General features: G+C 37.4%; 4 protein-coding genes across 6 annotated transcripts; 2 read left to right on the top strand and 2 right to left on the bottom strand.

Moving 5' to 3' along the window:
- Window positions 1-116: 116 nt before the first annotated feature.
- On the bottom strand, window positions 117-5,883 carry APM1 (aminopeptidase M1). Its single transcript, XM_021968148.2, has 19 exons — window positions 5,583-5,883; window positions 5,111-5,256; window positions 4,899-5,001; window positions 4,506-4,695; window positions 4,327-4,420; window positions 3,993-4,146; window positions 3,768-3,872; window positions 3,574-3,690; window positions 3,248-3,361; window positions 2,568-2,750; window positions 2,087-2,402; window positions 1,877-1,998; window positions 1,697-1,794; window positions 1,359-1,536; window positions 1,165-1,279; window positions 1,014-1,081; window positions 850-924; window positions 632-709; window positions 117-478 (listed from the first exon to the last, which is right to left on the bottom strand). Exons 1-19 carry the CDS (start codon window positions 5,796-5,798, stop codon window positions 293-295), a joined length of 2,658 nt encoding a protein of 885 aa, XP_021823840.1. The 5' UTR covers window positions 5,799-5,883; the 3' UTR covers window positions 117-292.
- Window positions 5,884-8,322: 2,439 nt separating this feature from the next.
- LOC110765158 (protein phosphatase) lies at window positions 8,323-9,085 on the top strand. The gene is made up of 3 exons (XM_021968234.2): window positions 8,323-8,471; window positions 8,628-8,712; window positions 8,812-9,085. The coding sequence occupies exons 1-3, from the start codon at window positions 8,371-8,373 to the stop codon at window positions 8,935-8,937; spliced, it is 312 nt and encodes a 103-aa protein (XP_021823926.1). The 5' UTR covers window positions 8,323-8,370; the 3' UTR covers window positions 8,938-9,085.
- Window positions 9,086-9,117: 32 nt separating this feature from the next.
- Window positions 9,118-12,352, bottom strand: LOC110765132 ((S)-coclaurine N-methyltransferase-like). The gene is made up of 8 exons (XM_021968210.2): window positions 12,053-12,352; window positions 11,220-11,328; window positions 10,899-11,123; window positions 10,110-10,209; window positions 9,913-10,023; window positions 9,740-9,823; window positions 9,509-9,567; window positions 9,118-9,437 (listed from the first exon to the last, which is right to left on the bottom strand). Exons 1-8 carry the CDS (start codon window positions 12,237-12,239, stop codon window positions 9,245-9,247), a joined length of 1,068 nt encoding a protein of 355 aa, XP_021823902.1. The 5' UTR covers window positions 12,240-12,352; the 3' UTR covers window positions 9,118-9,244.
- Window positions 12,353-12,398: 46 nt separating this feature from the next.
- Window positions 12,399-15,627, top strand: LOC110765082 (uncharacterized protein At4g33100-like). 3 transcript variants are annotated; one of them, XM_021968137.2, is made up of 4 exons: window positions 12,399-12,657; window positions 12,805-15,035; window positions 15,192-15,276; window positions 15,376-15,627. In XM_021968137.2, the coding sequence occupies exons 2-4, from the start codon at window positions 14,815-14,817 to the stop codon at window positions 15,499-15,501; spliced, it is 432 nt and encodes a 143-aa protein (XP_021823829.2). In that variant the 5' UTR covers window positions 12,399-12,657; window positions 12,805-14,814; the 3' UTR covers window positions 15,502-15,627. The 3 variants fall into 3 exon arrangements, with proteins under 3 accessions (XP_021823829.2, XP_088102595.1, XP_088102596.1); XM_088246469.1 differs by lacking the exon at window positions 15,376-15,627 and having other exon boundaries at window positions 12,407-12,657; XM_088246470.1 differs by lacking the exon at window positions 15,376-15,627 and having other exon boundaries at window positions 12,407-12,667.
- The last annotated feature ends 23 nt before the right edge of the window (window positions 15,628-15,650 follow it).

The following is a 15,650-nucleotide window of genomic DNA, read 5'->3' as shown; positions in this document are numbered from 1 at the left end:
GCAAATGAAATTTGAACTTAGGACTTCTCTCTAAACGTATCTAACATAACGTTGCCTCTACCTTTGTTTTCATCCTATAAAAATAGCATATATGGGGTTTGATCAAATCATATGGATGAGAGAAAATACTAGTAGTTTTATTTTATCAAATCATATTAGAAAATTAGTACATTTATTATTATTGTTACTTTCTATTCTTCTTTTGGCAAATAAAAGTTACATGACTGTCGAAATACAGTCCCAGAGATGTCTTCTTTGAATTATGACGATGGAAGAAGCCAAACATGATACCCTAGTATTTCCTGTATGCCAACTCCTTCACGGCATCGGCAAGATTTTTCTCACTCTTAACACTCTCCACCCACTTGGCGTTAATCTGCACCCGCTCAATGCTCTGCTTCAAGGTTCTAGTTATGGATGGGTTAGGGTGTGCTTTGAAGAACTCGTCTATTTCCTTAACCTTCTCAAATGAAGCAAACTGCAAGAGAAGATAACCAGAAAGGGGCAAAGACGGTACAACAAGAAGGAAATTAAAAGGCAATAGAAACCATTGTTCTTGTCATTTCAGATTCTAAATTAAACTAACAGAAACCTCAGAAGACAAGAACAAAAGTTTCAAGAGAAAACAAACCGATGATACAATAGCGCTGACAAAGCGAGTAATTAGAAATCCAGAACCCCAGGTCTTTGAGATGTATTCCCAATTAGCCTGTATTTCGAAGCAACCAAAAGGCAAGAAAAAATCAATCATAGCAACAAAGTGGGAAAGGGAGAAGAAGAAGAAAAAAAAAATATATATATATATATATGAAAAAATCGTATAAAGAAGCAGTAAAAACTTGTGCTTACCTTCAGCCACGTCCAAGCGGTTTCCCGCCCTTCACTACTAACAGCAAGTCCAAAGACAGCATCCTGACTGCGAACCTACATAGATAAGTATTGAAATCAGTATCATCAAGCTTTGAGATAAAACTTTCAACCTCCAATTAAGAGATAAATAAAATCTGACATACCTCAGGAGTCAACAAAAAGTTGAGAACTTCCAGCGTTATGTTGGGATCAGGACAAGATGCTAATGAACCTACAGGCAGAGACACTTATATTACTGCTAGGATCTAACAGACTCAGATGTTCAGCATTATTTTACAAATTAATCATATTTACCTAGAATGCGGGTTTTCTCCTGGCTTAGATCAGTCTCTCTGTAAACTCTAAGGAGAGATTCATAGCCTGATCGGTTAGATGCGCTTGCTCTTTGCATTACAGCCACATATGCTGCCTGCAACAAAATTCCATAATGAGCATCAACCGCAAACTTAAAACGTTAAACACGAATGTGTAATTAATTATCTACATACCTTTCTTATGTCAGGAGGAAGGAGGGGTGTATTTCTGTCATCCAAAAAGGCATGAAAACGCCTACTTGCTTCATCTATTGTCTGGTCATGTCCAAACACAGCAAGGGCAGTCAAAATGTCTCCTCTCAACATTGCATCTAAATGGCTCTCGCCGGGTTTAGGCTGCCAACCGAGCTTCCTGTAAATATATATAAACATAAACAAATAAACCTTTTAACAAAAAATAAAGAAAAATAAAAAAGCAAAGTTTGGCACTGGTTAAGCATTTTGCTCCTGCCCTAACTTCTTTGGCATCAGAAAAGCTAGGTACTTGAGTAGTTAAAAAAGTTCGAGCTTACTCTGCAGAATACTGGAGAAGGCCAATAAAGAATTGATTAATGAGATCCAGTAGCTCGGGTACAGCATCAGCTGCAATTCTTGCCAACTTATAACTTATCTGTGAGAAGTGAGCACCAGACCAGAATCAGCCCAAGGCCATAAATACAGTAACATAAACACAATGCAGAGGTGATCATTACAGTTATCAAATTTGACAGCACTGTATAGTCAAGTTCCTCTCTGTAAGCACTCAACAAGGTAAGCAATGAAGCAAAGGACTGCTGGCGAGCCATAGAGAGGGCAAACGAATCATCCAAAATTCCTGTGAAAGGAAAAGATTGATGAAAACTACAAACTAAAATTTTCACTGTCAAAAAGATAAGCAAGTGCCTGTAGAAATAAATTATTACCAAATCTGTCAGTTGAAGACAAGTGTTTCTTTTCTATAGCATTTCTAAGTGCAGCTGCAAGTTCCTCCTCATATTTCACCCGGTAAAAACCAGTCTGATCCACATTGACTTTTATCCAACTGCATACTGCATTGTTTTTATTGCTTGCGCGTCCACATCCAGTTGCTACTGAGCAACCCAGAAATTCCTTTATGTCAAGAGTTTCAGACTTCGATTGTAGTAGGAAACTCTTGTGTACATCATATGAGTCACAGCATAATGTTATTGGCACAATCCATTGCCCATCACCTTGGGAACCGCTTGAGTAGAATTGTGTCTGCCATTTATTAATTTACTTATTAGATCTTTGTTTGTTTCCTTGTACTATGGAATGAACATAAACTAACGAAACAGCTTATATATATATTAGAGCTCGAGATGTTCTTTCAGAATTTCATTTGATAATCAAACAAGATTTTGAAGGAAGCAGACAAAAGGAAACCTGATCAAACTCCAATTTTTGATCTTTGACTTTGACAGAAATAACTGGGTAACCCTTTTGATTGGTCCATGAATTCATTAGCTTGTTCACAGGTTCACCAGATCCCTCCTCAAGAGCAGCCCATAAATCTTCTGTCTTTGCATTTGAGGAAGCATGCTTTTTTATATATGAAGCAAGTGACCTCTGGATGCATGAAAAAATAACATGCAATTAACTATGTAACTTTTATGAGAAATGGGTTTAATAAAGAATAAGAACCAAAATTCAAGAAAATAATATGAGACATAAAGCAAACATGTTCATCATATGAACAGTAGCACCTGATTTCTTAAACAATCATCATTTGAACAAAAACAGTTATCTTATTTTATTAATTTTATAACTTAAGGCATACACAAATAAGACCATAGCCATTATGTTCAGTCTGGACCATACTAACGATAGATAGAAGGCTGGATATCAGCCCAACATTAGATTCGTGCTAAAAGACTATGACCAAGCAATTGGGCCAACAAAGTAGATATTTAGCTAACTTTCTCAAGATCCCTGTCCTCACAAAATTCCTGCATGCCTAGAAGCCTTGATTGTTTGGAAACTTCAATGTAATAAATGTAAAAATCTTATAAATAAGGTAGCTGTTTCATCTTCAAGGATAACCACCAACAAGCCAAAGGACCTACCTGGAAGACTTCAGCGCCAAGATAGCTTTGTAGCATCCGAATAACAGAAGCACCTTTTCTGTAACTTATGGCATCAAATATTTCATCAACCTCGGCAGCATGATTAATCTCCACCTGGACAAAAAGAAAAATATTAAAGCATAATATACCACAAACACATAAACTAATACCTTTTGAAAAAAATAATGCCCTGAAAAATTAGTGCCGAATGTTACTATTTAAATCCAGTCATGCAGGTGATCAAGGTTCAATGCAGGGAAATAGCAAAATTTTGGATAAAAGAATTAAAACGAAACCCATGAAAGACTCTGTCCATGCATAAGTACCTCAATGGGGTGAGATTCTTCAAGCCCATCCAACTTAAGACCATCAGTGAGTTCATCAAGAAACTGAGTCCATATTTTCCACTCTGGAAACAAGCTATCAGTAGCTAAATAGCTCACCTGATAATGTCAAAATACTTACTTTAAGTCCAAAAGCATGTAAAATAACAAGTAAAACAAATGAAATGAGATGATACCCATGTTGCAAATCCCTCGTTGAGCCATAAATGTGTCCACCATTCCATCGTGACGAGATTTCCAAACCACTGGTGTGCCAGTTCATGTGCCACGACAGTTGCAACCTTTTATGTAACCAAATGAAATGATTAAACATATATTTGGGTGCAAAAACAATAGCTACATATCATATTGAACCAAAATAATTATGAAAGCTAGAGTGACATTCAGGATTTGTATTTTACCCTTTGCTTGTTAGCAGCTGCAGAATGCTGTTCATCAAAGAGCAAAGCTGTTTCTCGGTATGTAACTAAACCATAATTCTCCATGGCACCAGCAGAAAAATCAGGGATTGCAACCATATCCAATTTGGGCAAAGAGTATGGCACAGCAAAGTATCTGTAGAACTTTTCATCATTGATTTCATATTGAGAGCCAAATAATGCAGCATAAGCACAAAAGGGGAAAAAAAAACTAGAGGAACTACTACTTATAGTCCACAGCATGCACCAAGTGTAATTGCAAATTTTGAATATGAATGAGTAGTAATGTATTGTGATTTTGTGATCCATAACATACTCTTTGTACAACTCAAGTGTCTTGACAGCAACATACAAAGCAAACTTCCCTTGGTTTGCCTTGCCAACTTGACAATATACCCGCACTTTGACCCCTGTGATGAGATGAAATGTTACACCATCAATAAAAGGGTTGTGGTGACATACACATGAAACGAGTGATGTAGTGGAGGACTTTACCATCAGATGTATGATCTTCAACATAATCAAACAATCCAATAACAACGGCCACCAAATATGTGGACATAATTGGTGATTCAAGATATGAAACTGTCTTCAGATGTCCATCCACTTTTTCTTCTAGAATCGGCATGTTGGAAAGAGCTACTAATTCAGATGGAACACCATCCAATGTAATCTTGAATGTAGCCTGTCAATCAAACAGCCAGTAAGAATAAATGGGGTCAAGTTATAAACTCTAGATTTCAACAATTTGACCAGAACTGCAAGATTGATGTCTCATCTGTACTTAAACAAAATCACTTGATACTAATACAAATCAAGATCTTCAGTCAACTCTGTGTGTGTGTGTGTGTGTGTGAGAGAGAGAGAGAGAGAGAGAGAGAGAGAGACCTTCCAAGCAGGTTCATCCCAACATGGAAAGCACCGCCTGGCATCAACCGGTTCAAACTGTGTAACTGCCATATTTTTCTTCTCGCCATTATGCTCATATGTACTGCACAGAATCAGTCAAATTTTAAACATCTCTATACCATTGAGATATGATAATATTGAAAGAACAAAAGAAGATATACTGTACAACAAATCCAGCTTCCAAAGAATACCTCCTATAGAAGCCTTTCATATTGTCATTCAAAATTCCTTCAAACCCAATAGCCAAAACTCCTGGCCCAATCGGAAGAGTCTCCCCAAACTCCAAAACCAAAATCCCATCTTCTTGGAATGCCTCAACTTTCGAAGGCTTGAAAACCTGCTCAGACATTCATTCACTCATTCAGTTAAGATCAAACTATCTTTCGAAATTAAAATAACAGCAAAATCAAATAAGCAAAGAAGATGATAGTGATTTTCCAAATGTTCTTTCCTTGTCCTGCAATATCTGAGCAGCCAAACAAGGCATACTAAAGTTGACAATGTTACAAGCTTCATATCAACTGAAGTCCATTCACTTACTCATAGATCATGAACAGAGCATTTCAAAATCAACAAAAGGATCGATTAATTCACTTGATATTTACTAATTGAAAAACACATTTTTGTACAATTGTGTAAAGCAAATGCACCGATCAGTTGTACCTTGGAAGAGTCTCGGTGAGTGAAGGACACGGAACCGGCATCGACGGAGAGCTCGGCGGCGTTGAGGACGATAAATTGGGTATCGGCAACGATATCGAGGTCGACGGAGACGGAGCCGCCGAATTTGCAAGTTGTGAGGTCCGGTTTGAGCCGTAATTCGTATCGTTTCGGGACGGCGAATTTCGGAAGGCGAGGTTGACCTTTGAACTGCTCCATATTTTGATACTTGCGAGCAGAGAGATTTCAGAGTTTAGAATTGAGATTCGAAGAGTACGAAACTGACTGAGAGTCTGGGGTTATCACGAGTCACGACTATTTAACTTCCAACGTATGGTACTTTTTTGTCTTTTCTTTTTTTTTATTGCTTTTTTTTCTTTTTTGATATTTCCTTGTTTCTTCCTGATAAGGAAATAATATGATATAAATAGTTTTATAAATTCTTTACACGGTTGATTTAAAACATAAAAATCAAGAGGATTTGTACACATTGTTTTGGTATTTTACTGTGGGGGTAAAATAATATAGGAAAACTTGTCCACTTAGCAATGTGATTCAAAGTTGTGACACTTCATTAAAATAGATTTTCCGTGAAATATTAAATATGCTAGATGTTTGTTCTGAGCATGTTGTTGGGTGCAAGTCGATAATTGATTATCAAAAAGAGATTGTATTTTATATAAACCTTAGTGTTAATTTATTTATATATGAGTCATCGGGTGATTTTAAAATGTCTTCATTTAAACTCCCAAAAGATTTGAATTGTGAAGACGTTTTATTTTGTTGTAGACAAATCATTCTTAAATTTCAATGTCATATATTGTTAATATGATTTTGCCACCTACCTCTCTATCCTTTCACAAAGAAGACAACTTTCTGCAAGACTTCCACGTCAAGCAACAAGGAGTACAAGGGAAATGGAGGATATATTCCTCGGATGAGGTATGAATCAAGGAACCAGAGGAAAAGATTGACAAGCTTTCACATCCACAGTTCAAAAGTTAGGTGCAAAGACGATGGAATAATAATTAGAAAATACCAAAAAATTAAGGCCAGTTCGAGGCATTTGATTCTCTTGCAATTTCCAATCAAACTTATCTTTGGATCATGGAATTTTATATATTTTAGTTGATTAACATAGAATCATGGAATTTATGCGTGGCTTAAAATGCTCACTCTTTCAATTTTCAAACATATTTTTCATTATTATATTACAATTCCAAGTGAGCCCTAAGTTTAACATATTACATATACAAAAAATCTTGTTCCCCTCCAATTAAAAATAATTTATGTCACTGATCAAAACACAGGGGAATCATATAGGAAAAATGCAAGAGGCCTCTAGAGTCTTCATGCCAATTTGTAACGTAATTATATATTAATATTTGTATCAAATTGGCATGCAATATCATTGATTATTGATATTGTTTTGGTAATTTTATTAACTTATTAACAAGTTAGAACGAGACTTGAACTTACACAATTTAACATTTACCAAGCACATCATTGTAAACATAACACTAACATGTTTCCTTAAGGAATCATTTGGTTCACGGAAAAGATTTGATGGAAAATAGAAGATTTATTTCCCATATTTGGCAATGTTAGGAAAATAACAAGGAAATACCACTTTATTTTCTTTCATATGTTCGGTTTACATAGGAATGTAAAACAAAGGTTGTTTAAAATTTCAATTATACCCATATGAAATGAAAAAAAGAAAAGAAAAGGAATACTAGCAACCTTTCTTTTGGTTTTGGACCTTCTCCTTTCTTCTCATGACAAGTGTCACTTTCCTTACACTTAAAACAATGTCATTAATGCATCACACAAACTAGTTTTTGTTTTCCAAGTTAACACTTATTGAATGTATTAACTCTTTTTAATAACAAGCTAGTTGTTTAACAACCTTCTTACTACCTTGTTTAAAAATTAAATAAGAAAATAAAAACTGAAGTTTTTATGATGATATCACTTTCATGATAACATGGTCATGAAACAAACTTATTTAAATAATAATAATAATAATGAAGTTTTTTCTTATGTTTTTTAAAAATTTAATTTTTAACAATGTGATAAGGAAGTTGTAACAAAATTTGGATAAATTGAAGGAAATATAAAAGCTAATTCATTTAATAATGGTAAACTTGGAAAACAAAAACTAACTTGTGTGATGCATTAATTATATTATTTTAATTGTAAGGAAAGTGACACTTGTCATGAGGAGAAGGGAGAACATTAGAAAGAAGGTTGCTAACATTCCTCTTAAAAAAATGCATTTAGTGCTATATTGTAATTCTAAATTATTAATAGGGACAAAATAATCATGAAAAATGTGCATTTAATGTTGGTTCATTTTTCCAAACTTTCCCATGAGGGGGGAAAACAAAACCCAAAGGAAGGCTTCATTTTCCTTCTACTTTTCCATATGTCAGGAAACCATTTCTCATGTTTGGACTTTCCCATTAACCAAACGGGGCCTAAATATTTAGTTAACAAGCAAAGGGCTTGTAACTCAAATGATTAAGAACATTTATCCCTGCACACAAGGTCCTATGATTCCCTCTTCCCCAATATCAATTGTTTAAAAAAAAAAACTTAATAAATAGAAAATTAATAATAAAAATGGAGGCCCAGTTGTCTAATCAAAATTCTCAAAAGGCCCGAGAATATGAGCCCCAGTTATCACTTTCCCAGTGCTTTTGAAACAGCCCAATCTACCCAAGAATATATATACCGGCCCATAACGTTTTCATCTGAGAGTGAAATCGGACCTGCCACCTGTGACGGGATGGGGATCCTCACAGATTCACAGAACAAGAGAAGCCCCTCTTCTTCTTCAACATCACCCTGTGCTAATCTCAGAGCTGCTTACCACAATTGTTTCAGCAGGTCATCTCTTATTTTCTTTATGTGTATATTTTCTATGTTCTTTGCAGACAAATCTTCTCCCTATTCCCCTTAAACCCATCTTCAACCCTAATGTATTTCTCAATACCCTCAATCCATTTTTGGTTTTTCTGTAAAGGGTTTTGATATTATGTGCAGGTGGTATTCAGAGAAGTTTGTAAAGGGTCAATGGGACAAAGAAGAATGCCTTTCAGAATGGCAGAAATACAAAGCTTGCCTCTCTGTAAGTTTTCGATAAAAACCATCTCCCGAGTCTTCATTGAAATCATCAATACTTGCTCAATTCGTTTGTTGGGTTTTTTTTGGTTCTTGTTCTGGGCAGCAACATTTGAAAGATCAACAGTTGAGTCGCTTCTTGGAGGCTGAAGGGCCTGTGAGCTCCACCATTGAAGTTGCTTCCTCCAGAACGACCAAAACCGATGGCGCTCCGACTGGTTCTTCTCAGTAGTTTTTGGAAACAGAAAATATAGAATGTTTTTGCTTTCGTTTATGTTAGAACTTGCTGTGTTCAAAGGGTAAATTGTTTGACACGTCTAGATTGTACTTTTGCTGAGCTAGTTAATCAACACGACGATATCATTTGAAGGGTTCCTGCTTTTACAATCTCAAGAGGAACATTATTGAACAACAAAGATACAATTCATTTCCATTGACATTGCTGCTTTTACAATCTCAAGAAGGAACATTATTTGAACAACAAATATACATTTGATTTCCATCGGAGTTGCCTCGTAGCGAAACAGGCTTTGATTACTTCATTTCTTCTTGAATAGGAAATGAGCAACCATCCACTCTTCCCCATTGTTATACCCAAAGAGTTCTGCAACGGAAATGAAGAATGTTCTCCAATATACGGTCCACTTCACAGCCGAATCCTTTCCATAAGTTGACTCCATAATTGGTTTTATGGAAGCCACATTCTGGTCCATTCTCTTAAGCCACTCTACACTGCAAAACAAAAGGGTTTTCAGCTTTCTCCTAGTATTTGAGGCATCCCAAAGTAAAGAGTTGAGGTTTACCTTGTCTGTGCATAGTGTTTCCCATTAACAAGCCAATGACTGACAATGGAAACATCATCCTGCAAAAAAAATCATCACCAAGAAGCCATTAACAAGTTATTTGGATGAACTCTGAATCTCCTCCTTACTTAATAATGCTACAAGATTATGAAGCCTCAAGTAGTAAGACTGTTAGCAAGCGAATGATCGAATTCGAAGTTTGACAGTGTGAAAGTAATGCGAGGGGATCACCTGGAAATAAAGTAGTAGATTTGCTGAAGGCATTGTGCCCCCACTGAAGAAATACCTAGTAATCCAGTCGTCCTCACTTTTGTCCTGCAGCAGAAAAAAGGCAGGAAAAAAAGTTATGCACTTAACGTGGATGATGTGCCACTAAGCAAAATGAAATCTTCCTCCGGTTTCACCTCAAAATGGAAAGCAAATGCTTTGTGGCAGAAATGCTGAACAAACAGAAGGCCATCCTGTTTCATCCACCCGGAAATCTTCTTCAGAAGATCCCTGTAATTCTTCATATGCTGTCAAATGCAAAACCCAATTCTTCAACAAAATCAACAATGTAACATCATGTCTATCACATCACATAGCATGAAAAGAGCTTTACCTCAAACATTCCGATAGAAAATATTCGGTCATAGGATGCTTCCATCTCAAATGTGCTGATATCGGCGACTATGATCTCTACATTCTGCAGCTGAAGATTCCTACAAATTGGCAACAAAACTCACTTGAATCAAAGCACACAGTCTATCAACTCATAATCTGGTTAACATTAACATATAATCGTTATGTTAAATTTAGAGAAACAGGCCAGCGGTCCACTACTAACAACACCAATATTATCCCCAACTTAACAACCTACAAAGCCCAGTAGGTATGAGATTTTATCACAAAAGGCCTCGATGATATTAGTAGTGAAACAATTCATTATATATTTTATTTTATTTAGTCAAGTTTCCGATATGAGACTTATATTCCTCAACACGTCCCCTCATGTGAGACCACCACATAGTGGGCCACACGTGGAGCCAAGTCCACATCAGAGTCAATCATTCAAGCCCAACACATGAGCACCACGTATTGGGTAAAGGGTAGGGGTAAACATTCAAGCCCAACATATGAACACCGCATATTTGGTAAGAGTAGAGGCCCAATTCAAGCTCAGTCAATTAACCCGCTCTGATACTATGTTAAATTCGGAGAAACATGCCAACTGCCCACTACTAACAACACTGATATTGTCCCCAACTTAACCACCTACAAAGCCCAGTAGGTGTGGGGTTTTATCACAAAAGGCCTCGGTGATATTAGTAGTGAAACAATTCGTTATATATTGTATTTTATTTAGTCAAGTTTCCGATGTGGGACTAATATTCTTCAACACGTTACGCACCGACATTGCTCTTCTATGAAAGCCTTTTGTGTTGTTGAATTGCAAATCCCTGTAACCTTACAGTTGCTATATTTCTGTGCAATGTACAAAGACAAAGATCCCCAGCCACACCCAACATCAAGAACAGTGTGACCATCTTTTATCTGTGACCTTTCACAGTAAAGCTCCAGCATTGCCTTCTCAGCTTCCTCTAGGGTGCTTGACCCATCAGTGAAGTAACAACAACTGCAATATTAGCCCATATTTACCAAAATTAGACCAACTCCCAAAAATAATGGAACAAAAAAGCAAGAAAGAGAAAGAAAAACACCCTAAAAGTACCTGTATTTGAGATTTTTTCCGAGCACTATTTTGAATAAAGATGTGGGCACTTCATAATGCTGAGCTTTCGGGTCATCAGTCTTTATGGCTATGGGCATCTCCTTCAGAGCTGTATTAATAGTAAAACCCCAATTAACTACTAACTAGGGCATCCCCAATGGGGACTCTATTTGGGCCTCAACCACCATAAGACTCCCATAAATACAAACTTTCCTTAAAAAAAGCATCCCCAATAATGCAAATTCAAGGCTCTAAAACTTGAAGCCCAACTAGAGCATTACCTAAATTCATATGCTTGGTTGAAACCCTTGAAATCAAGTGGGTCCCGCAAGGAGAAAAGTTGCAGCCCACATTTTCTGGTCTCTCACCTGCCTTGTGATTGTACAAAGCCAAACTTGCCTTTTTTTTCTTTTGTCAACAGCATGTTTGCCACCATGCGACTCACAATACTGACCCACTTTTTTCTTACAAAAGCTGTGTTGATTTCCAAAGTTGAAATAAAATGTTGATTTCCAAATCTTGTCCAAATTTTTATTTTTTGGGTTGAAATGTTCAAAAAAAAAAAAAAACTAACATAACATAAATAAACATTAAAATAAAATAGTTAACTGAAAAAAAAACACCACTTAAATCAAATTACATTATAAAAAAATATAGAGCTTGATATGAATATAAGGCCTTATATTGTGGGAAAAATGCACTTAGAGCCCCAAATATTCCATCGAGCTCTAAACGGGGCTCAATCAACCCTTTTAGAGCCCCAACCATTGGGATGACCTTAGAATATATAAACTAAAATTTGAGAATATAGAGGAGAGGAGTGGTTAGTTTACACTGTACGAACTGGAGGAGGTCAGAGAGTTGGAGATCAGAGGTAGTCTTGCAACCGGACCGAAGACGACTTGCTAAGAGCAGGCGGGTCAGCCTCCGTACAACCGCATCCGGTAGCAAATTTCGCTCCAGCGAAGATAGCGCGAACCGGACCGTAGCATTGTATGGTGCTTGCATTATCTGGTTCATTCTCGCTTCGTTTCTTCTAGCTTCGCCCACTTTCTCACTGCCTTTGCTTTCTCTCTCACTACTGGAATGGATTAAATTAGCTGTCCATGTCGTACCTCATACCAACCGTCGACGTGGACCTCAGCAGAGGCGCACACAAAAACAGGTAAACAAATAAATAAATAAATAAAAGAAGATGAAGTATGCAATGACGATTATGACCCTGTGAAGCTGAGTTGACACACCGACGATTCAAACCTACTCCACTTTCAAATACACTAGAGACAAAAGATTCATCTTCCTTTCGCCGTTGACATTTGTCACGTTAAAGTTTACCAGGAAAATTTTAACGCGATTTCCGAGGAAATACCTAAACCAACCAGACGCTTCTCTTCAGCAAGGCATCTCTATGGAGTTCAGAGACTGAGACTAAAGCGAGGTTGGTTCATGTTAGTATTGTAAATTTGGTGATATTTCATTGGTTTTCTTTTTGAGCATTTCTGATTTGGTGTATCAGTTTAATTTTGATTATGATTGTGTGCTAAGTAGCTATTTTCGTTTTGTTTTTTGTTGTTTGATCCAAAAGAATCTCTATGATATCAGAGAAAATCTGGATTGCTTACAAGTTCCCATGGTCGCTTTGGTTGGTGATTATGTTATCAAATTGTTTTTATGCAAAGATAAAGATGATGTTGCGCAAAACTGAGTCTGTGAGCAACAGCAGTGCTGGGAATTCCAACCATGGTCAATTGCTGCGTGACATTGAGGAAATGAGCAAAAGCCCTTTACTTGCATAAACCCCATCCAAAGGTTTTGCTTTCCCCTTCTAATGCACGATCCAAATCTGCTGGAGAAACCCGTTTTCCAGAATCGAAATCAAATTTGAATTCAAACCCAAGATTACTTAGGGAGGATTTGTTGCATAAGGACAAGAAATCATCTTCAGTATGGAACTGGAAGAAGCCCTAAAGGCTCTCACTAATATTGGGAATCGGAAATTCAGTTGTTTTTACCTTCATGTCCATTCAATTGAAGGGTTGCCAGAAAATTTCAACAATCTTAGTGTATGCGTGCATTGGAAGGGAAAGGATGAGGTGGTAGAGACTTGATCTTCGAGGGTAGTAGAGGGCATAGCTGAATTTGATGAAACTTTGATGCGTAAGTGTTCGGTGTATGGAAGTAGAAATGGCCCTAACCATTTGGTTGAGTGTGAGGAGAAGCTTTTCTTGATCTACGTTTCTGTGAGTGGGGCACCAGGGCTTGATATTGGGAAGCATTGGGTGGATCTTACCAGACTGTTACCACTTACTTTGGAGGAGTTAGAAGGGGAAAAGAGTTATGGTAAATGGACAACAAGCTTTAACCTTTCAGGCAAAGCTAAAGGTGCTAGTTTAAATGTTAGTTTGGGGTTTTTGGTGACGCGGGATAAGTCAGTTGATGTGAGCGTTAATCCTAATGTTCCTGAGCTTATAAACACGGAGCAGAGAAGGTCGAGTTCTTTGGATAGTGGGGCTACGATGCTTCGGCGAGTTGGGAGTGTGCCGAGTAGTGTAAACCCCAGGCCTGCCTTCTCATCTGAGTCTCTTGATTTGAAGGTCTGTCGAGAAGTATTACTGACGGGAGGGTTGGAGCTCTCGAAGTCAATTAATTTTTTATGTCAGGCACTTGATGAGGCGAACTTGAGTAGTGCGACGGAGTCAGATGCTGAACATGTGTCGCCACTCAAACCTAAGCCTGATCTGGACCTTTTGGCTGCTGAAAAAAATGAAGAATATGAGGATGATGACACTAAATTTAACATTGTGGAAGTGGGGACAGAAATGTCTGAACAGTTGAAATCTGATCAAGTTCCTGGTCATGCTAATGATGAGTGTGCTGTTGAAATGATCTATGTGGATGAGATCATTAAGGATTATAACGTAGACCTCGATGAGAAGACTATGGTTATTGCAAAGGATGCCTGTGATAGTTATGTGGACTAGGTTGCGATGGATGACAGCAAACATGAAAAGGATAGCATATGCACCGAAGGATCATCCATGGAAAAAGTGGATTCTGCTTCTCATTTTCAGTTCATTTCAGAATCAGCAGATTTGGATCTTCCATTTGTTTCATGAGAGTTTTTTGAGGAAAAAAAACACATGGAGCTTAAGTCGACTTAGAAAGAAGGTTGCTAGCTTCTTCTTAAAAAAATGCATTTAGTGCTATATTGTAATTCTAAATTATTAATAGGGACAAAATCATCATGAAAAATGTGCATTTAATGTTGGTTCATTTTCCCAAACTTTCCTATGAGGAGGGAAAACAAAACCCGAAGGGGAAGGAAGGCTTCATTTTCCTTCTACTTTCCCATATGTCAGGAAACCATTTCTCATATTTGGACTTTCCCATTAACCAAACGGGGCCTAAATATTTAGTTAACAAGTCAGGGGCTTGTAGCTCAAATGGTTAAGAACATTTATCCCTGCACACATGGTCCTACGATTCCCCACTTCCCCAATATCAATTGTTTAAAAAAAAAACTTAATAAATAGAAAATTAATAATAAAAATGGAGGCCCAGTTGTCTAATCAAAATTCTCAAAAGGCCCGAGAATATGAGCCCCAGTTATCACTTTCCCAGTGCTTTTGAAACAGCCCAATCTACCCAAGAATATATATACCGGCCCACAACGTTTTCATCTGAGAGTGAAATCGGACCTGGCACCTGTGACGGGATGGGGATCCTCACAGATTCACAGAACAAGAGAAGCCCCTCTTCTTCTTCAACATCACCCTGTGCTAATCTTAGAGCTGCTTACCACAATTGTTTCAGCAGGTCATCTCTCATTTTCTTTATGTGTAGCTTTTCTATGTTCTTTGCAGACAAATCTTCTCCCTATTCCCCTTAAACCCATCTTCAACCCTAATCTATTTCTCAATACCCTCAATCCATTTTTGGTTTTTCTGTAAAGGGTTTTGATATTATGTGCAGGTGGTATTCAGAGAAGTTTGTAAAGGGTCAATGGGACAAAGAAGAATGCGTTTCAGAATGGCAGAAATACAAAGCTTGCCTCTCTGTAAGTTTTCGATAAAAACCATCTCCCGAGTCTTCATTGAAATCATCAATACTTGCTCAATTCGTTTGTTGGGTCTTTTTTGGTTCTTGTTCTGGGCAGCAACATTTGAAAGATAAACAGTTGAGTCGCTTCTTGGAGGCTGAAGGGCCTGTGAGCTCCACCATTGAAGTTGCTTCCTCCAGAACGACCAAAACCGATGGCGCTCCGACTGGTTCTTCTCAGTAGTTTTTGGAAACAGAAAATATAGAATGCTTTTGCTTTTGCTGTGTTCAAAGAGCAAATTGTTTGACACGTCTAGATTGTACTTTTGCTGAGCTAGTTAACCAACACGACGATATCATTTGAAGGGTTCATGCTTTTACAATCTCAACAGG

Source organism: Prunus avium, chromosome 1, assembly GCF_965620075.1.
Source record: "Prunus avium chromosome 1, drPruAviu1.hap1.1, whole genome shotgun sequence".
Classification (NCBI taxonomy): Eukaryota; Viridiplantae; Streptophyta; class Magnoliopsida; order Rosales; family Rosaceae; genus Prunus; species Prunus avium.
The sequence above is the reverse complement of the archived record's forward strand: the minus strand, read 5'-3'. Positions and strand labels throughout refer to the sequence as shown.